General features: G+C 46.8%; 1 protein-coding gene across 1 annotated transcript in view; it reads right to left on the bottom strand.

Annotated features, from left to right (window-relative positions):
- The window catches only part of TG (thyroglobulin), a 155,591-nt gene that overhangs the window by 87,016 nt on the left and 47,608 nt on the right, over window positions 1-20,967 (bottom strand). The window contains exons 26-35 of the mRNA XM_044450405.1: window positions 19,769-19,966; window positions 17,042-17,209; window positions 16,450-16,515; window positions 15,665-15,745; window positions 14,273-14,410; window positions 12,928-13,104; window positions 12,359-12,470; window positions 11,956-12,035; window positions 9,224-9,370; window positions 6,594-6,647 (exon numbers count right to left, since the gene is read on the bottom strand). Of these exons, the coding sequence (XP_044306340.1) occupies window positions 6,594-6,647; window positions 9,224-9,370; window positions 11,956-12,035; window positions 12,359-12,470; window positions 12,928-13,104; window positions 14,273-14,410; window positions 15,665-15,745; window positions 16,450-16,515; window positions 17,042-17,209; window positions 19,769-19,966 (1,221 nt within the window). The remainder of the gene's footprint in view (window positions 1-6,593; window positions 6,648-9,223; window positions 9,371-11,955; window positions 12,036-12,358; window positions 12,471-12,927; window positions 13,105-14,272; window positions 14,411-15,664; window positions 15,746-16,449; window positions 16,516-17,041; window positions 17,210-19,768; window positions 19,967-20,967) is intronic.

The following is a 20,967-nucleotide window of genomic DNA, read 5'->3' as shown; positions in this document are numbered from 1 at the left end:
GGAGCAAATTATATCATTTCATGTTTTTGCTTTCAGTTTGGAAGCAATAACAAGAATGGAGTTTTAGAACATAGTTTAAGAACTATGTTTCAAAACAATAATTACACATCTCTTTTCTAGTCTGAGTTGCTGAGTTCCAACAGAGTGGAAGTGGTACATCTTGTTCCCGACACAAAGCTGCAAATGAGCAGTTATGCTCTTAAAAGCAGAGAAACCAGAGGAAAAACTTTGTCTGGGTTCCATTTCATTGTAAGCCAATGTGTCTGGGTCATCTCAACAGTTTTCAGAGATCTTTTCATGGGGATGATTTTGCACTCACAGCTGAGCTTACTCTCAACTTGAGCAAGTTATGAAATCTTTGGTGTCATTGTGTGCTTACTTTCTTGGCTCTTCCCCCATTCTAAAAGGTGGAAATAAGTGGGCATTTGGGATGTTTTCATCTTGCCTCTTTGCCTTTGACCCTTCACACCTGTGGCATGTAGCTCCCAAGCACATCTCCAAAACAGAATTTGGATGTCTGGCTGAAAGAGTTTAATACCCCATATAATCTATCTATCTATCTATCTATCTATCTATCTATCTATCTATCTATCTTTCTCCATTGAAGCACGTAAAAAGGTAAAGGTAAAGGTTTCCCCTTGACATTAAGTCCAGTCATGCCTGACTCTAGGGGGCGGCGCTCATCTCCGTTTCCTGGCCGAGGGAGCCAGCGTTTGTCCGCAGACAGTCTCCGTGGTCATGTGGCCGGCATGACCAAACACCGAGGTGCACGGAACGCTGTTACCTGCCCACCGAAGTGGCACCTTTTTATCTACTTGCATTTGCATGCTTTCAAACTGCAAGGTTGGCAGGAGCTGGGACAGAGTATGGGAGCTCACACCGTGTGCGGATTTGAACCGGTGACCTTTCGATCAACCAGCCCAGCAGCTCAGCAGTTTAATTCATTGTGCCACTGCATCCCTATTGAGGCACTTACATCCCCCCAATTATTCTGTTATGACCCACCCATTCACTGCTTTTACAATGACAATCTGAAACTTCCAGAACAACCCAAAATGTGTGAAAATGCTAATTTTTGGATGGAATTTCTGGGTTTTGGCCAAAAATAAAAGGTTGGTGCTGATGTGATCCTATGTGACTGAAGGGGTTTTTTTCAGGAGCAAACCTCTAGTAAAAACAAAGAATTCATAATGCTGACATTGCAAATCAGGAAAGAAATCATGAGACTTTAACCCAGCTATTTCAGAAAGCTCAGGAAAATCCCATTGCGATCTTACCAATCTGACTCTACAAAAACAAAGTTTTTAAAAATATTATACGTTATATCCAACACAAGCCCTATTTAGAGTGGAGTGATTGGAAAAAAAGGTATGCATTAGCAGTGCATACAAACCATTGTTTATCAGCTTACCACACTAAGCGTACCTACTTGTGAGCGTTCTGTATGTTTTACATAAAATAGTATATGTATGTTACTGTCAAAGAATATTTGACAGTAAGCATAATAAGGTCATGACAACACTGAAGTCTTCCTACCACACTAGGTTTCAATAGTGCAAGCTCAATGCAAGTAAATTGAAATATGCAACTCCATCTTACCACCATTGTCCTGCTATGCAACACACACACACACACACACACACACACACACACCTACAGCCCACAGTATCATAAGCCAGAAAAAGCAACAACACTTAATTCTAATGTGGCCCTAATATGGAACCACCAACCATCTAATGAGGTACATCTGCTCAGCAAGACCACGAGGCACCACGGTATGAAGAGGTCCCTCTCTGACATCTCTGCAGTGAGGCGGGTGTCTATTCTCCCCTGCCATTTCCAGCCATTGTTCACATTGTTCACACACGTCCTTGAGAAAGCAACTTCGGGGGTATCCCTGCATGAGCAGTTGCCTCAAATTGGTACAACTTCCACATTGATGGAGAGGTTTTCTTATCCCATTCAAGCCAGATCATACCCATTAATCTCACTTGTGTCCTCGCTTCCATTGCTTCTCTACAGCCCTGTGGATCTTATTAATTTTGCTATTTTTATTGCCCAGTCAGGATGGTTTTTACTATCTACCAGAATATGAGAAGGGCACCAAGAACAAGAGGAAGACCTATGCTTGGGGAGGGAGGAAGAAGCCCCCTGGAGTGATGGGCACCCCATACTGGCTGGCAAACATGCAGGTGGGAGGGTGGGACCCATTCTTCCACCTTCTGTCCCTCCCCACCCTGCCGTTCTCCCTTTCAGCTGTGTGGAGACTTGCTACTCACAGCTTTCCAAGGCCGCGTGTCAGTGCCCCCCCACTCAGTAGTTTCGCCCCTTTCCTGCGCCCCCTCTTTGGGCAGCCCTGCGTGATACTCACGTAGCCCTTCTCTTCTTCTCCCCACGGCCGGCTCCCACCCCCTGCTTTACAATCCCGGATTGGCTGGAGTGCCAACAAACCCGCCTGCCAGCCCTGCTTTGAAAAGCAAAACAGGAAAACCTCCTTGGAGCATCATCACCCCATCATGGCCGCAAGAACAAAATGTGACTTTGCTCCTTTCGGCCTGATGTCCTCCTCACCTGCCCCTCTCTGGGGCATTTTTGAGTGCCACGGCTTGCAGGGCGCAGGGCTCTGGCCGTCGGGCCGGCCCTGGCTGACCTTCCCCTCTCTGTGCTGCTGCTTTCGCTCTCACACGGAGCCCCACTTTGGATGTGACAATGACATCGGTTGTAATCTCTTGTAAACCTCCCAAAGCCTATGGGAATGGGACGGTGTATAAATCAATCAATCTGGAGGCGTATCCTGGGTTGATTTATCCATGACATGTGAGGATGTGCACTGCTTGCAAGTGACTTACAGTTTGCAGAAACATCCTGGGCACATGGGGTTGTTCATGGGTTAAACTATGCCCAATTAAGCCAGGCCTGACCCATGGAATGACAGGGTTGTTTTGCCTACAAACAACCCCAAGTGTCCAGGATCAGACATCATGAACACCACGTATAAATATTCATAGGTTGTTGCTGGAAACTGGGAGTGGTTTATGGAGCTGATTAACTGGTTAACCCTTCCGTTAATCCAAACCAGGTCTGCAGAGGGCCAGTGTGGCATAGCAGCCAGAGTGCTAGACAGAGTAGCCAAGAGATTTGGGTTCTTCCAGCCACTCAGCCCTGAGGGCCACTGGAAGACTTGGGGCCAACCATTTACTCTTGGGCTACTCTACCCCACAGGGTGTTGTTGTGAGGATAAAAATGTGGAGCAGAGAACGATGTAGCCAACCAGAGCTTCTCACAAGAGGAAAAGTTGGGGTATACATGCAATGCAAGGAGGAGGAGAGGGAGGAAGAGAAGGAGAAGGAGAGAGGACTATTCCTGCATATCCTAATTATATGCTAAGAAGCCAAGCAAAGAACCTATAAGACTGCAGGCTAATAATAAGAAAATCCCCCATCCCAGATTTCCTGACCCTTCAGAAGCAGCTTTTGGGGTGATCCACTGAAACTGGGTCTCCCAACATGCATGAGTGGAAGTACTTTTCTCTCATGGCTGAATATTGCTGGACATCACTCCCCTAACCTAGACGGGAACAAAAACGCCAGCCCTTCCAGGCAACTTATTATCCAAATGTGTTTTAAATTCCCCTTGCTTTGAAAAGAGGCCTGCCTTGCAGTATGGAGGGGGAAACTGCCCTTCCAAAAAAGAAAGCGAAGGGTGCAGGAAACTGTATTTGTGTGTCGATTTCACAGCCAGTATCATTTATAGTTTGCAAGGCTGTCATAGCAAAAGCACTCATGGACGCACATGGTGAATAATGTATATCTCAAGGACGTGTTGTGCATGCAGGTTTCTGCCAGTCTGGCTGGAGTGGGTGGAAGGCAACACCGTGAGCCACTTCCCCTGCCCAGAAAACCTCCTTGTTCAATAACTATAATCATGTGTCCTGCGACTGCCACTTTTCCCTGCACACAGAGCTATTATTTCTTAGCACAGAGAAGCTATCAGATGGGAAATGGAAGGCTTTTGCATTCTTTTGGCTGGGCTTGTTTCAGCACGGGGCATCGGATGGAGGAGAATGTGAACATGCCAGATGTTTATCGAGATGTTAAAATAAGCTGCGGAGAAACGTAGGCCAGCCTCTCTCTCCAGAAAGCTAGTTAAAAGTTCACAGGCTTGTCGTTGCTCTTTCCCACCACCTATTTGAGCATGTGCCCCTGATGATCTGCCCTTGTAAGATTTTCAAGAGAATTTCAGAAGAGCTCTAAAGGAGGGCGAGTTATATTGGAGGTCTCAGACACCCCAGGGTCTGTTCTGGGCCACAGGTTACCTCAAGAGGAGAACCTGCTTACCTTGCTCCAGTCTCTGATGCTTTGGGGACTATTTAGGTAACTAGAAACCAAAGCCGGATGAAAGAGAAATGATCAGCCTCTGCTGGATGCCAACCTACTTCATGGGGTGAAAAATCACAGGCTTGGGGGCCAAATTTGGTCCCCTGAAGTTTCTGAGAAGCCCCTGCCCCTTTCCTATGGCCCAGTCTCCTCTTCCCCTCTCATGGATCTTTCTCTCGTGCTGGTTTTCCCCACTCCAAAGGGTCAAAATGCCTTTGTCCATGTTCAGAGACTAGCAGCCCTGACTTTAAGCTAAAATATGTTGGGGCACTTGCAGGGGAGTGGCTTTTGCACAGCTCACCACTGGAACTGAATTATTTCTTATATTTATACCCTGCTTTTTTCCTGCCAAGGAACTTGAGGTGTTTTCCACAAATCTTTGCCTCCTCACAGACTTCCAGCCCTGTGAGGCATGTTGGGCTGGGAGTCCGTGCTTGGCCCAAAGTCACCCTGTGAGCTCTGTGGCTGAGTGGGGACTCGAACCCGGATCGCCCAAGTCCCAGGCTGTTGGGGGTGAGAATGAGCATTGCTCTTGGTGCACATTCCCAGGCCTGCTGGCTGGACTTCAGAGGAGGAGGAAGAGGAGGAGGAATGTGGGCCAGTTCCAGACCTTGAGATGAGAGAAGAGGAGACCCCTATCTCTAGGCCAGACTCCCCAGGTGGGCAGGCGGCCTCTGGAATAACTGAGATGTATAGCTAGCAGTGGGAGGGAAGCACTGGGAGCGGGGGAGTTTTGCAAAGACAGACGAGGTGAGTATGGCTCTTAGCCACATGTGTCAATGTCAGCAGAGGAGGGCAGCCTAATTAGAGAACTGATGCATGGAGAGGAGGTGTGCTTGCTTTCAGGGGGGCCCTTCCCAGAGGGATGAGGCCCAGGCGTGCTCATAAGGAGAGTCCCTAGAAGTAAATACTCGATCGGGTTCAACAAACCACTCTGTGCATGCTCAGAGATTCATTCTGGGTGTCCGTGCTTCCAGAAAATGCTTTGGTCAGTACAGAACATTTTGTAAGAAAGGTCTGTGCCTTTGAATGTATGACGGGGGGAACCCTGGCTCATGACACAGTCCCACACTCTTAACCTCTGCACCACGCTGGCTCTCCGACCAGTAGCTGGGCAAGCACCGTTCGCTATTCTGCCTCTAGCACCAAACTATCTTGGCCCATCTCCACTTTATCTTCAGGATGAAGTAATCATATCCTCTCCATGGGCTTTCTGTGAGCACCTGGGTGGCCTGTGTGTGACCAGAATGCTGGACTAGATAGTCCTTGCTCTGATTCAGGACCTCTCCTCTAACACTCAGACTGCAGGGCCTGGGGCAGCCCGTTCACTTATGCATCGAGTCTCACCGCTGTCTAACGCCCTCAAAGCACAGACGACTCGAGCAGAAGTGATACGGAGGCTGAAGGAAATGCTTATGCACCAGGGAAACCAACCTCTTTGCCATCACTCTCTGGTCTGCGGGGAAAGGGAAACTGGGAATGAACCTGCCAGCTGGGAGGCAGTGACCTCTTCAGGCGGGAAAGGGAACTGCATGACCAGCAGATCACCCATTCTGATATTCATTGATTTATCTATTGTCTTCTGCAGGAAGAATTCCTGAAGAGAAATTGTGAAAGGGAGAGGGAGAGCAGCAGGTGGAGATGACCCCTCGGCCTTATCCCGTTCAAGGTGGACTGTTTGTGCCCCCACCAAAGGCCCTGACAACTTTTTTAAAAATTTAAATCTATTTATTTATTTAAAATATTTCTACCCTGTCCTACACGAAAATCATCCCAGGATGGCTTACAAGACTAAGAACAATAAATAAACATATATAATAACAAACAAACAAAACCAAAATGTGCCTGTAAATATATTAAAACCAAGTTAAAATTCCTCAATCCTTAAAAAGGTTTTTACCTGGTGCCAAAAAGAATATAAAGTCGGTGCTGGGCAAACCTGTTAACCTGCTTTGATTCCATTTTTATGCTACTGGTATGCCATCTTACTAGGATGTGTAAGATCCTGGAAGGTGCTATATAAGGATTGTGATGAAACTATGACAAGTCATTTCACAGAACTTGGGCTGGTTAAAAAGCCGTCACTCACGCTACAGGAGATGGACCATACACTCAAACTGTGTATGGGGACCAGAGATGGCCCTCAGACTGGCCACTGAATAGCACATACAGGAGAAAAGCGCAAGGAAGTTCTAGGATCAATTTTTTTCTGCTTACCGTTTTCTTCCCTTCCCAGCTGAAGAACAGGGCGGCACACAGGAGGGGTGGCTTCTACAAGAGGGATGGGAAAAGTAGTAATCAATGGAACATTATAAGCACTTTCATGTGCTGCTTAGATTCTGTTTTGTTCTGGTGAAATTCACGACGCAAATAAATGCATTGCAAAAGGACAACTAAAAAGGTAAAATGAATGCTTTCATGGATACGGAAAGGTAAAAGCAAAGCTTACAGTATGACAGGGACATGAGCTAGGAAGTAGAATTTGGAAAACTCAAGTTTCTCCTTTTCTCATAAAGTTCAAGCCTATTTTCATGCACATTTCCATAAGTATGCATCAACGGTGTGCATTTTAGGAATGTACACATTTTCCTCCAATTGATTAAAGCATGCTCTGTGTGGATTTTTCAAGCACACACGTTCTTTCATGCACATTTCTGAAATATACACATTCGTTGTGGTTGTTCTTGCTGTTACCAGATTCTTGCTGTTGTTACTGCCCTTCCAGACATGGGGAACTTGGACTGCAGGTTGTATTTGCATCCACAACCATCTCTAGATTTAACACTGCTTATCCTCGCTTGTACTGTTTCATTTCCCCTTCCTTTTCACTGCTGAAATGACTGTAAGCTCTTGGGGGCAGGGACCTGCCGTTTGCTTTTGCTACTGTTACTATGTAAATATTGACAGCACTGTAGAAAACAAATGGAGTCCTTCATTTAATCTTCGCTGAATCAATTTTAAAAATCTAGCTCAGTGACCCATCTGCCTGTGCTGTTTTTCACTCGCTCTGAAGAAAAGCTTCACAAACTTCAACTCCTGAAGCTGTCTCATTATACAGAAGTGAGTTTTGTTGCTTAATATAATTTAATGTTCAACGAGGAGATGTAGAAAATAGATGCACTAAAGAAAAAGCCACCCACAAGTTGGATTCTAATTAACCAGTCGAGTTATATAAAGAAAACCGTCAGTTCCTCCGAGTACTACTGCAAAATTTAAGACATAATCTTGCTAGACAGAGAAGCTGAGAACGTAGCTCAGTTCAAGGAAACCCTTCCTTCTTCACTTCCCATTTTAGCTTCCTGCCCAGCAGTCCTGCCAAAGATGGGAAAGCAGGATTGCTCACGAGCAATCCCACTTGGCTGCCATCAGCAGCAACATGGGTCGGTGGTCAAAGGCATCACGAGCTGGTCCCGTCTCCCTCCTGGGTCTATCTCTCAAGACAATCCATTGAAGTGCACCTCTTTGAAATCCAGCTGATTACAGAACAGTCTGAGCTCTAAATAGCTTTCTACCAAAAGTGGAAGGGGAAGCCTCTGCCCATGTAAAGAGTTGGGTGCAAACTGGAAACTTCCCCATGCCCCCCCCCCACTCCACTTTAAGGAAAGATCCTGGCTGCACCTTCATTGTGACTCTTGCAGCTAGCAAGCAAGACGGAAGAAACAGCAAAGCCCCTCTAGCTGAACTGGACATTTCTCCAGATGCCCCCTTACTGGTCAAGGACTGGCTCTCATACCTGCTTCCACCTCATGCCTGGCCTGAGAAACCTCCTGAGGTAACCTTGAAGCGTCAAAGGTCTGACCCACCCCTTGATCCTGAACCTCCTCCAAACCCAACGATGAATCTCTCCGAACCGTCTGGAATGAGCTTAAGGTGGGACTCCTTTCTACAAAAAGGGCCAGCTTTCCGCCCCCGCCAGCCTGCTTCCCTCTGGGATCTTGCAATGTGCCCAGGGAGTTCTCCCTCAGGACGGTTTCACCTGCAGTGACGAAAGGTAACTAGCTCAAATCCCAGGGAGGGGTAATGTCTTGTGCAAACCTGCCCATTCTGAAATTAATTATCCTGGACACCCTGGGACAAGAATAGGTTCCTCCTTTAAGGGAAGGAAAGGTGGTCCTTTTGCCCTGTTCCTAACAATGATGGCAAAAGTCTGGTTTTCTGAGGCCTGAGACAAAGAGGGAGAACCAGGAGGGAAATGCCAGGTGCAGAACTTAACCCTGAGCCCCCAGCTAGACCACCTGGGCTCCCAGCCTTGCTCTCCCCGCGTGCCACACGCCCTTCCCTCGCCCCCTTTTCCTGCAGAGCCACTGTTGGGTGGTTTCCTCGCTTTGGCGTGCTCCCGCCTCGTTCTAAAAGTCGCACTGGCTGTGTGCCGCTCCTTTACCAGAGACGGCATACTGCACACGCCGGTTTCTGAAGACCTTGGACAGGTGGATGTCCTGCACCCATCCTGCTCGACCAGTCCTCTGGGCGACTGGTTTGCCATTGTGTGCTGAGATGGTTTGCCATTGTGTGTGTGTGATGGGCTGCATGGACCTTGGATCTGACCCAGCATGGCTTCTCTTAAGTTCTTCAAGAGTCAAAAGGCCTCTCTTAAGCCTCTGTGACCCTCAGGAAGGCCATTATGCTAAAACAGGCCAGGGGCTTTGGTACTGTTGCCCTGTCCACCACTGGAAGGCAGCTCCCGAGAGCTTCTACGAAACTGAATTTCTCCCTCAGGCCTCAAGGCAATCAAGACCTCTGCAGGGAGTCTCCTCGTGTGCAAGCCAGGCCCCGCCTTTCCCATTTGCACACTCCTGTCATGAAGTGCAGGCAGGTGCATGACTCAAAACGGCAGTGCTGCTACTCACCGGCCTTTTGGTACCAGCCAAATGGATGGGCCATGACTTCTCCTTCCAGAGATGTACAATCCGAAACCTGCCAGTCATTGTTCCTTAACTCCTGGCTGCAGGTCTGGACACCCAAACTGTCCAGGATCAGGCACAATACCTTACCACCTGTAAGGAGACCATAAAGCGATTCATAGGTAAATTTCCAAACCAAACCCAAAAACAAAACAGAGACCGCAATCTGTAAAGAAGCCAAAAACAGCACAATTTAAAGAGAGGATCACATTCACCTTCCTAGGCTGGTTCTCCAGCTACGTGGAAAATATGTGGATATAATCACACAAAAAAATCCATTTTAAATACGAAGAGGCTGAGGAGACATCAGCTGGGATTGCTTGGTTTTTTGAGCTGCACTCTTTTCCTGCCAAGGATTACGTGTAGCTTGAGAGGAGCTTTGCTTAGGATGTGACTGGAGGGGAGGGCAAGCTTGATTTTACCACTGTGGGCTGATTTTCAATAACCCCAACTGAAAGCCGTCTGGATTTAGGGTGCAGTCCAGCCAGGGCGGCCATAGGCACCCAGCCTTGGAGAATTACCAGCATCCTACACAGAGGGAGGGGAGCAGTGGAGGTGGGCTTCATTCCCCTGCTCCTTCCACCCTGCTTTCCTTTCTTTGGCTGGACAGCTGTTTTTGACCAGCTGGCTGGGGAGCTGAGGAGGAGCAGGCGGGAAGGTTGCATTCCTCCCTGGCCTTGCCATTTCCTCCATGCCCTGCCCACTGGAACATCCCTTTCCCTGCCTCCGGAGTTGAGCTCTTGCCCCTGGAGACACGGCCAGCGTGGTTCTTCCTGCACTACCCGTCGTGCGGGCTTGGAGGGTCCAAGCACAGGTTAATCTCTGAGCCCATACAGCTACAGAATCACAGAATAGCAGAGTTGGAAGGGCCAATAAGGTCATCAGCTCCAGCTCTCCCAAGAACCATCAGCAGTGCCATTGAGCAGTACACCAAGTTAAGGCACCTTGGCCATGGGTACAGGTGGTGCTGGCCAGCCTGAACATACTCTCAGGAAGAATGCATGCAAGAAATAAGTTGCAGGGAATGGTCCAGAAGTTGTGCTCAGAAATACTGGGCATAAACTTGTTATTTGTTTATTAAATCAATAAAACGCCTCATAAAATAGATGTCTCGAGGCTTCCTACTTTAACAATAAAAATACAGCTCCAATTGCAATAAAATCAACAATATAAAACTATCCATGCGCCAACATAGTATAAAATAGGATACCACATCGCAGGGGCTAGGATAATAAACAAAGGAGGGATTGAGACAATAAAATACTAAATACTAAAAAGCAAAGTTATTGTTGTATACGAGGTGTTCCAACTGGATAGTTTATGACTGCATTTTGATCTAGGTTAGCACCCAAGGTTTTTTTGGATGAGGCAGGCTATGCATGTAAACTGATTGGCGTTCCATAGTACTTCTGGCAGTGAAGAACTTGAGCAGATTGTCCAAGATGCTGTGATGGCTCAGAAGGCTTAGCTGCTTGGGGAAGAAACCAGTGGGAAGGCCAGTTTCTATGAGGGAAGGGAAAGCTGTCAGTTTGGATGCTACCCGTGGGATTGCTGAGGATTAGGAAGGTCAGAATCAAGTAGGTCAAAGGAAGGATGCAGAATAGGTGGTGAATGGAGGAGGAGGAGGAGGAGGAGGAGGAGGAAAAACCTACTCACATCAATGGAGGGTTGCTTTTTCTGGGACTCCTAGCAGCATGTTAGGGGACTTTAATCAAGAGTGAAGCTGGGGAGGGGAAGGTTTCTGATGAAAACTGGGGAGGAAGCACAAGAATACCCTGGTGCGCTTCTGAGGATCGCATCCCATCTAGTTTGGTCCTAAGAAAAAGGGCAGAAGAGGCGGGGAGCTCAGACAAGGGGTGCTAGTTAGAAAGGGGGTGCAGATGGGGAGGGGCTTTGAGAACACAGAGAGGAGTGCTCAGGAGAGGCCGGCTGGAAGCAGGGTGACCAGAGGAAGCAGGAGAAAGGAGGCTGCCACTGGAAAAGCACGAGTGTAAGGGCGCGATGGATGCTGAAGGCATGGAGAAAGCAGGAGCCAAGCAGAAAGCAGGGCTGGATCCAGACTATATGCGGGGTGGATAGGAAGGGCTGTGACCTGTCTGGCAGGAACGAAGCGGGCAAGCCGGGAAGGCTGGGACACCAAAGGGGTGTGTCGGATTTCTAGTTCTGGGGCTGAACTGGGATGGGAGCATCTGTTGCCCATGTGACCTGGCTCCCACCTCCTCCCCACCGGCATCGTGGCTGCCCAGTCACATGACATGCTCTCTGCCAATGGGGCCACTGTGCACCAGTGTCCAGAGAACGAACGCAAGGCAGATCAAGGTCGCTGTGGCTTCTCACTGCGTGCAAGAGGGGGGAGGAGGAACAACGGAGGGGCCAGGGGCTGCAGGAGGCGAGAGGGTCCCCCGCTGAGGTACACACACTAGTGGGGCGCCGATCATTCCAGCTCCCGCCGCACTAGACAACCTGTCTTCAGCTGCACAGCTCTGCAAAACGCAATACTCATTCCTCAGCTCCCGAATTGCCCAAAGCGGTTGTGCGATTTTTCTACTGGGGACACACCTTGCGGAATCACACGTGCACACCTGCACAACACTCTGCATACATGGTGAATGCCCACAACCACACCCATTTGTAGGGCTGCCGTTTCCTTGAAGGTGTGGATGAAGAATAACAAATACCTGCGCCTTGGGAAGCATTTAGAAGTCCGAAGCCCGAGCAACATGGATCAGCATCGCAGAAACGTTCACAGTCAAAAAACCTGGAAGAAAATTACGTTATATTTGAAAATGAAGAAGCAAGCGCAATCCATCCATGAATTCCTTGGGTGGTTCTGCTTGCTTGAGGCCCAACTAATTTGTCTGAAGCCTTTGTGTGAATTAGCCCCTTGCAAGACTGGCTTCATGGTGGCTGTTTAGCAAATAAATATGTTATGAATATAAATGACGCAGCAGAGAATAGGAATCACAGGCTGCTGGGGATCCACCATGCTTTCAAGACTTCCAATTATACCAGAGCAATCTTGTGTTGTTCAGACAAGGCCAAAGAGGCACACATGCAAAAGTGAGCAGGAAGGAGTGGTACCCATTCGACACGGTTTTCCCAGACACATCCATCTTGCTTCTCACAGAGATGCTTGACATTTTACGGAATGGTAAGCGAGTGTAGAAATTCTTGACGCTCCCCTCTAGCGAGACTGCAAAGCAAACAGCATGGACAGAGAAGAGTGAGGCGACTTCATCCCAAGGCTGTTTGAGGGCAATAGCAGCACGGAAGCCACTGCACGAGGTTCTTCTCTTCCCCTTCCTACCCTGTACCCTCACAGTGATGGGAAAAGTCTGGGCCCTGTGTGGGCAATAGGCGCTGTGGCCATTAACTCCCCTTAATAAGAAGGATGAGGAGGGCTTTATCTGCAAGCTGCAAGCTTCCAGAGTAGCAGAAAGAAATCTTGGCCACTTCTGGCTTCCTCTGACTCTTGGCTCTGTGCTTGTCATGGCTCCTGGTTCCACCTCAGGGCTGCCTTCAGCTCAGTTCTTCAGACCTAGGCCATTGCGTGTTGCAATTATAGGCTCCAATCCTCCCCTGTGACCTCTTTCACTGCAATGTGCAGAGCTGATTCATCCAGGGCGAGGATGCTGCATCCCCTCACTCACCTCTCTTCTGATACAGGAATTCTGGCTTCCGTGGTAACACGACGCTGCAGTTCTCAGGGATGCCCTTAATGATGCTGCCGCAGGCTTGGGCCGCTGGATAGAGGGTGCAGGGAAAGAACACTGTCGTCGTGTCCCTGGGGACGCCTGCCAGCTGGCAGAATTCATCTTCCGCACAGCCTAGGAAAAATAGGAAGCACCTCGGTCTTGCTATTTGTTCCGGTTGTTGCTTTGTTGTTAAATAACAACAGTGGTAATTATAGGCAGGGGAGAGGTAAATAAACATCCAAACAAACATTACATTTGCCACATACTCAGTTAATTCACAACATACCTGTTTCTTTTGTCTATTGTAATTTGAGTGGCTAAGAGCACAAGCCAATACATTCAGAGAATTGTGGGCAGCTGACACAAGGGGGGAACGTGCAAAAGGAAGGGGACCTCCGTGCCCCTGTCATCCAGCAAAACACTTGCCAGGACCAGTGTCAGCTAAGTGTGGTGCCTCAGGGCAGAAGGAAAGGAGGCTGATGCACCACCAGAATGCCTCGCGTCAGGGCCGTGCAGGTCTTCTCCTTCCCTGCCCCCCAGAACATCCACTCAACCCCTCCTTCAAGGTGACATTCCCAGCCTCAGAGAAGCAGCAGGTGTGGCTCTTTCCAAGCCAGCTGCAAAGTGGGAGGTTGCTCCGAACTCCAAGTCCCAGCTTCAACACCCAAGCAAGCCTCCAAGGTCAGACCTGAGACTCCAAATAACCCTACCGCTGTCGAGACACAGTCTAGCAGCTTTATGATTCTGCCACCCACTATCTTTATGAACCCAAGGAAGTCACCTTATACCAGGCCAGACCGCCAATCCATTGAGTCCAGCGCACAGGCAGGGTTTCTCCAAGTCTCTGGGCAGGATTGGTTCCTAGACATACCTGGAGACACCTGGGGTTGCACCTGCAGTGTTCTGCATGCAAACCAGTGGATTATGGACCCCTGGACACCTCTCTTCCAACATTTTTAATTAGTTATGATAAATTATGATAATTATTTATGATAATTGGTTCCCATGCTGTGGTCTTGTAGAAAATAATACCAGCATGCTACTTTAGTTCTTTTAGTTCTACTTACTTCCCAAAGTCTGTTACAATAAATTATCTTGGTACATTTACCCAATATCAAATATATGGTGAAGTTTTTACGTCAATTCTAGAGGTTGTCTTTGTTGTTTGTTGGTTTTGGATTAATATTCCTCTCCTGATATCTCAATGGAATGTTGCAAACATTCAACAAAGATTAGGCTATGACTAAGGCATTGACTAATTAGCAGAATGAATATTTTCCCGTGACCCAAAGTTTCTTACGTGCAAGACACCAGAGACGGGCCTGCTCGGCTGAGTATCTGGGCTTCAAGAGCCAGTATTCCTGGGATGGCAGGGAACGGTTTTGGTCAATCTGGATCTGGCTGCTTTCCATCAGAGAAAATAATTCCATTGCAGAAGCTGAGCAACCAGAAGCCAAAAGACAGAAGGAAGATGTTAATCTTTGCTTGTTCACTCGCTTGTCTTAAACTGTATTTTACCTCTCTGAATTCCATGCCCAAAGTGGATCCTAATGGCAATCACAATCAATGCAATAAGGACACAATCCAATTGCATCTCTCATTGGGGGAGGGAAGAATAGGTGGAAACCCTAAGATAAAGCAATGTAGCAAGGCAGAGCATTAACCAATCTAACAGACCAACAGCCTGCTGAGATAGAAGTCTTCTCTTGGCAGAAAGATTATAGCTGCAGGGTTCCATGCTGCTTTCTGAGCGGGGAGCTTTGGATGAATGATACTCTGGGTCAAAGTGTGTATCCCTAAAAACCAATTAAGGCTGTGAGCTTATGCACCGTTCCTGGGGATGAAACACCATTGATCCCATTGGGGGATCAAAGAATAGGCTTGCACTGCCAGAAATGTGTTAAAAACAAAAATTATCCATCCGAACAAATAACTCCATGGCTTTATTCAGGGCACCTTATAGGAGTGGATCTGTGCAGACCTGGTATCAAAGGATGTATCATTTTAGACTGATTATTCTCCTGTGCACATGATTTTCTGCAAATAAATATAATCAGAGCAGGCAAATGGCTGGGCCACAAACTTTCCCCCTGGTAGGCTTCTGCCCGTCTCTTTGATGCTGTATGCAGCATTAAAAAAAACCACAGCAGACAACATGAAGCATTAGTACAAAGAAAGGTACTGATCCATTATATTAATATGGATATGGTTCGTATGATTGATAGAACCTTCTGTCCAGTGGGCATCAGTCTGACAGGATGGTACCTTAACTGGACCAATTTCATAAAGAAAAGGAGAAGAGGAAAGTAAGTTTCTAGAGAAACTGTAGCTTTGTTTACGCTGTTGGAATAATCAAGTTGAAGATGTCATAGACTCAGAGTGCTTGATGCAATTGTTGTAGATTTTAGATTTGTAGAAAATAAATATGGTGATGCATAAAATAGGAGTGTATATTTATTGGCTGATTGTTTTGTGACTGCTATATATGTATATTCCAATTGTAATGTTCATTTTTATGTATTTGTTATGATATTGTGAAAATGTGAAAAGTTTGCCAGAGGAATGGGAGTTGTTTTCCTTAATCCAGGTTTGATTTCCCACCAAGAAAAAGCAAAACATCTGGACAGTTAGGTACTCTTCTGGGAAAAAAAGATTCACATTCAAAAGCTATATTCCCTTCTTATAAGCATACCTGCAAGCAATGTTTTCATCTCTGTTGGAGCAATAACAGCATCACACACACTAGATTTTATCCGGGTAATCATATCGGAATCTGCAAAGCAAACAGCATTAAATTTAAGACAAGCTCCTATTGCTCCTTCTCTCCGGCACATGGATGCAGTACTAGCACAATGAGAACTAAGCATGGAATGCTAGATCATCCATTGCAGGTGAGCAGATGGTCACCAGGGAAAACAGAAAATGGAACGATCTTCTGGGGACAGGGCAATAATAGAACCCTGTTAATGTGGCCGTGTGTCCTACTTTACAGAGCTATTACTTCAAACAGTCCTCTGTTTGAAGGGCTGCCCAGTCCAAGCCCTGTTTAAATATAAAGCATGCTAAGAGCCAGAGGAGCATGGGTCTTGAAGTTGCCCAGCCATACTTAGCACCTGGACAAAGTAATCATGCAGATCAGCTGGTTACAGGTTTCCCTGCTAGGGTGAGACATCCTGTATTTCTGTTTAAGCTATAGTCATTATTTCTAAATTGCCAACTGCCTGTATTTAAATTAGCCTGTGCTAATCTGTATCCACCCTCTTTGCTGATTCATTTCCCCTTTTTGAAGTGATGCTTTTGGAGTGAAGAAACCAAAAACGGTTGCAAACTGGCAACCCTGAACAGGAGCATTCTGCTCTGCAACGTTTTGCTGTAAACCCCACTATTTTAAAAAGAGGACGACATTCTGCTAGGATAGGAAGAAGTAAGCTCCCTCTCAGGCTGCTATCAGCAAAAGGCCAAAACACAACCACATACCTCTCCATAAATAAACACGCTGAAAACTGGTGAAGGTATTTCCAGTCTTGCCTGGGAACTCAGATGCTGAGGAAGAAAAACATTGCTTACTCTCACATATAAGATGGCCAGTTAAGCAACCCTTGTCTGGATCAGTGCGAGGAGGCAAAGTCAGAGCAGGGCAGGGTGGGAACAGATCAAGCAGTGTTCAGAATATAAACTGATGCTGGATCGAGGATGAAGGATCCAGTATATATCTAAATGCTCTCTCCGCCTCCCATTGGACAGGGAGTTTCATAAGAACATCAGACCAAAGACTTTCTAGTCCAGCATCCTGCCTGAACAGTGGGCAGCCAGATGTTTATGAGAAACCCACAAGCCCACATGAGTGCAATAGCAGCCTCCCTGCAACTGGGATTCAGAAACGTACTAACTTATTCTGGAAGGAACATATGACCATCATAGCCAACAGCCACTGTAGCTTTATCCTCCCTGGGAAAGTTCCAGTAGTGTCCAGCCTTGGGCGGCAAAAACAAACGCTGGCATGGTTCCCTCTGCAAAAGCAGCAAACAACACGACTGGCGCAGTGTTGCACTGGAAATTGGTTACTTACGTCCTGTGAGCACTTGGCCTCCCAAACGGAAGACAGACTGCTTCTTCTGTTCATCGTACTTCATCTTTTGACATGTGCCATCCTCTTCCCGTGTTGAGCTTCCATCCCAGTCTTTAATGTGGCAGATCAATGCATCTGGGTAGCTCATAAGACCGCATAAGATATTACCTGGATGCAGCCAAGGACAGATTTAGAAATTTTCAGTTCTATTTCATTGATGAATGGACTTCTGTGGCACACATATATGATCTTAGGGTAGTCCTGGTAGTCTGAATCTTGGAAAAAGTCTCCATTATACCACTCCATTAAGTCTCCATTAAGCCACTGCTCTTGGAATTCTGCCCTCTCCTGCCAAGACTCTCTAAAAGGAAATCCTTTTGCAAAGAAGAGTTTGGGAGCTGTCCCCATCCATTTCAGCATAGGACAAGTCTGGGCTGAGTGTTCAGGCAGTGGGACGATGCCCAATACTTCTCAGCCTTTCTCTCCATCAAAATAAAAGCTGCTACTGCAGCCTTCCCCGATGTGGTACCCTCCATGCTGCAAGTTGTAGTTCGGCACATCTGAAGGGTGCCCAGCTGGGGAAGAATGCCTTACCTCATCACAGTCCCCCTACTCTAACCGGAGAAACAGCCTAACCATGAAAGCTCATTGATGGTGGCAAGGGAAGTTCTCACTTGAGGCTCACTCAAGGGCCCGGTTCATACCCAGTTGAAAATAAGCCACAGTGATTTATTTCCCACAACACAAAGTTGTTGCTATTATGTGCCATCAAGTTGTCTCTGACTTATGGCAACCCTAGGAATTCTCCAAAATGTCCAGTCCTGTTCAGCTCTTCTATGTTCAAGGCTTCCTTTACAGAATTGACCCATCTCATGATTGGTCTTCATCTTCTTCTGGCTACGCCTTTCTTTAGCATGATTGTCTTCTCCAGTGAGACTTCCCTTCTCATGATGTACCTGAAGTAGCCTCAGTTTCATCTATTTTGGTTCCAGAGCAAGTTTGGCTTGACTTGATCTACGACCCACTTGATCATCATTCTGCCAGACCCGTGTATTTGCAAAGTTCATCCCCAGCACCATGTTTTGATCATTTTCATTTTCTTGCTTTCACAGAGTATGAATACTCTCCCATACAGAGTATTCAGGAATACAATAGTGTAGATGATTTTGACTTTCATCTCTGGTGAAACTTGATACTTTATACTTGATTGTCTTTCTGAGTTCCTTCAATGCTGCCCTTCCAAATTTCAGTCTTCTTCTGATTTCTTGGCTGCAGCCTCCATTTGAATGGATGAGCGAGCCAAGATACGCAGCCTCTTTCACAATTTCATGGAGGGATTAGCCGGATTAGCCTAATTAGCCATGGCAGCACTGCTCGTCTTATCATGTGTACCCAGCCAGGTTGGCTTGCTGCTGTAGTTTGCAAAACCCTACAACAACACAAGACTTCTGGGTGGCATCTTGACAGCAGCTACTTGACCAAGTCTGTATGGCAAGACAAGCCGCACTGCCAAGGATAATTATGTTAATTTCCCTGGGATGTGGCTTATTGATCACCTTGTGATCATGTCAATGGGGTCAACGCTAGCATGTCTTCTAAACTTTCATCCAACCACAATTGTCCTTCAAAATTCACACTCCGCTGACTTTGCAGCCAAGGTTTCTCTGCCACTTCAGTGACCTTTTCACTCAGATTAAACTGTGTGGCTTGCACTAGTTGATGCAGGATTGTTGATTTCCATCTATATTCCATGTTCAACTTCAGATTGAAGGCCTTTGCAAGCTCTTGACTTGACTGCCCGGCGCATGAGCTAAAGGTGGATGTTTTTACTTCTGCTGCCCCAAAAGCTTTCCCAAACAGGACAACCTCCAGATGGACTGTACTACAGTTCCCTGCATCTTCCAGAAAGCATTGCCGTTGGAGATGCTGGCTTAAGATTATGCAAGTTACAGACCAAAACACCTGCAGGATGTTTGGTTGTGGAATGCTGTGCACTACAACCATGTGATGCCAAGATGTGCACACTGTCCAGGTTTCTTGCTCTGGAACCTGAACCTTACTCATAACCTGGGAATTATTATTCTTCCAGCTGATTGCTTTTTCCCAAGAAATAAATGCATGCAATTTTAAGACATGGTGGAAAACCTGACTTGCATAGTTCTTACCATCACATCTCTGTTCATAAAAAATTTCTGTTTCTTGCCTCAGCTTCATCCTCAGAAAAGAACTAGAAGTTGCTTAGTCACATTTTGCACCAACTGAAGCTTCGGGACACTCTTTGAAGGTAGCTCTGTGTACAGATCATTGCTGTATTCGAAATACACTGTGACTAAGGCATGGATGACTACTGAAAAATCAGGCTGTCTCAGGAAACATCACATCACTAAACATTATTGTACAAACACAATCCTTGCCACTTTCACCTGAGAATTCAGACAAGACAGTCAAGGAGGCAAGCCTAGTTTTCCAAGGGATATGTAATGCCTTCTAGAATAGACTGATTCCCAGTTTCCAAATCAGTCATTCTATCAACTGAGAATCTTCTGTCTTTTCTGAACAGGGAACCAACTGCCCTGAGGCTGGATCATGTAGGACTTTATATCAGACCCGATATGGGATCAACAAGACTGAATTTCTCCGCTTTGCTTTGTTTTCCAGGCTCCCATTCTGTGGGATGCATGCAAGGATGTGATTTCCCTTCCACATCTGTAGTCTGAATACATTTACCTCCATCAAGTATGATCTGGCTCAAGATAAAGCCATCACAGCAAGCATCTTGGCTGCAGGCCTGGCGGCAGAAGAGATGAACATCAGTCAAAGATGTACCAGCTGCTGAGAAAACCAAATTGCTGTACACGCCAGAAACAACATCCTGGAAATCAGTCATCTCAAAGGTTTTGACTCCAGCTGTGGTGAATTCTTGTCCTGGGAAGGAGAGGGAGAAAACATGATGTTCCAAAAAGCAGTACTGCCGTGTGAACTGATGTTTGTTAGAAGAGAGAGACTCCAACTGCCTTCTAACCCAGATGTTGCTTCCCAAGACATAACCCTAAAGCCATAGAGTCATGCTTGGCCTCTTCTGGATATATTGAACTATATATGCTGAACTACAAGCCCCAGCATTCTAGGAATCCTAGCTGATGGGGATAATGGAAGTTGTGGTCCTGGAGATCACCAGGCTGGGAAAGACTGCCGTAGAGTGAGATAGAGATGGGATCAAGAGCAGGAACCTGCATGGACAGGAACCCTTTTATACATGCAGCCCGTAACCTAATAAGAGTCCCTAGAAGGAAGACTGTTGCCAGAACCACAGACAGACAGGCTGAAGGACACCCCCAGGATGGTGCTGTGTCTCTCATGAAGGGCAGTGAGGCTTTATTTCTGCTCGACTGTATTGGAAAGGCACACTTCCACTTTGCCCCATGGGGATTCCCACAGAAGCCATGGGATGGACAACCAGAAGCCTTGCGATGAGGAGTTAGCTTTGAACTGTTTCTAGCATCCAGAATGTGCTGAATGGATGTGTGTGCCACAGATAATTGGTAGGTTTACATTTTTTCCATGGCCTAAAGCAGGGCAGATTCAGTCTGCAGGAGAAATGCGCACAGATTCAGGAAATTTGCACAGATTAAATGCAAACAGTTGTTCAGTAGTTTTGGAACATGTTTGATGGCCATGTCTTCATGAACCCCTTGCGACTTGAAAACAGAACATGCTTGCATGTTTTGCAAGCAAAAATGGCACTTCCATACAACCTTAAATGAAAGACAGTGTGCATAACCGTTGCATGGAAAGGGAAGAGATGTTGGCTTAGTGGCAGTGGACGCACATTGCAAGCTGGTTCAGTCCCTGGCTAGTCCTTATGGGAAGAGTCCAGGCTGAGACCTTGGAGCTGGGAAGCTCTGGTCTGTAATTTTAGGCCAATC

Source organism: Varanus komodoensis, unplaced genomic scaffold (assembly GCF_004798865.1).
Source record: "Varanus komodoensis strain SLA01 unplaced genomic scaffold, ASM479886v1 scaffold66, whole genome shotgun sequence".
Classification (NCBI taxonomy): Eukaryota; Metazoa; Chordata; class Lepidosauria; order Squamata; family Varanidae; genus Varanus; species Varanus komodoensis.
The sequence above is the reverse complement of the archived record's forward strand: the minus strand, read 5'-3'. Positions and strand labels throughout refer to the sequence as shown.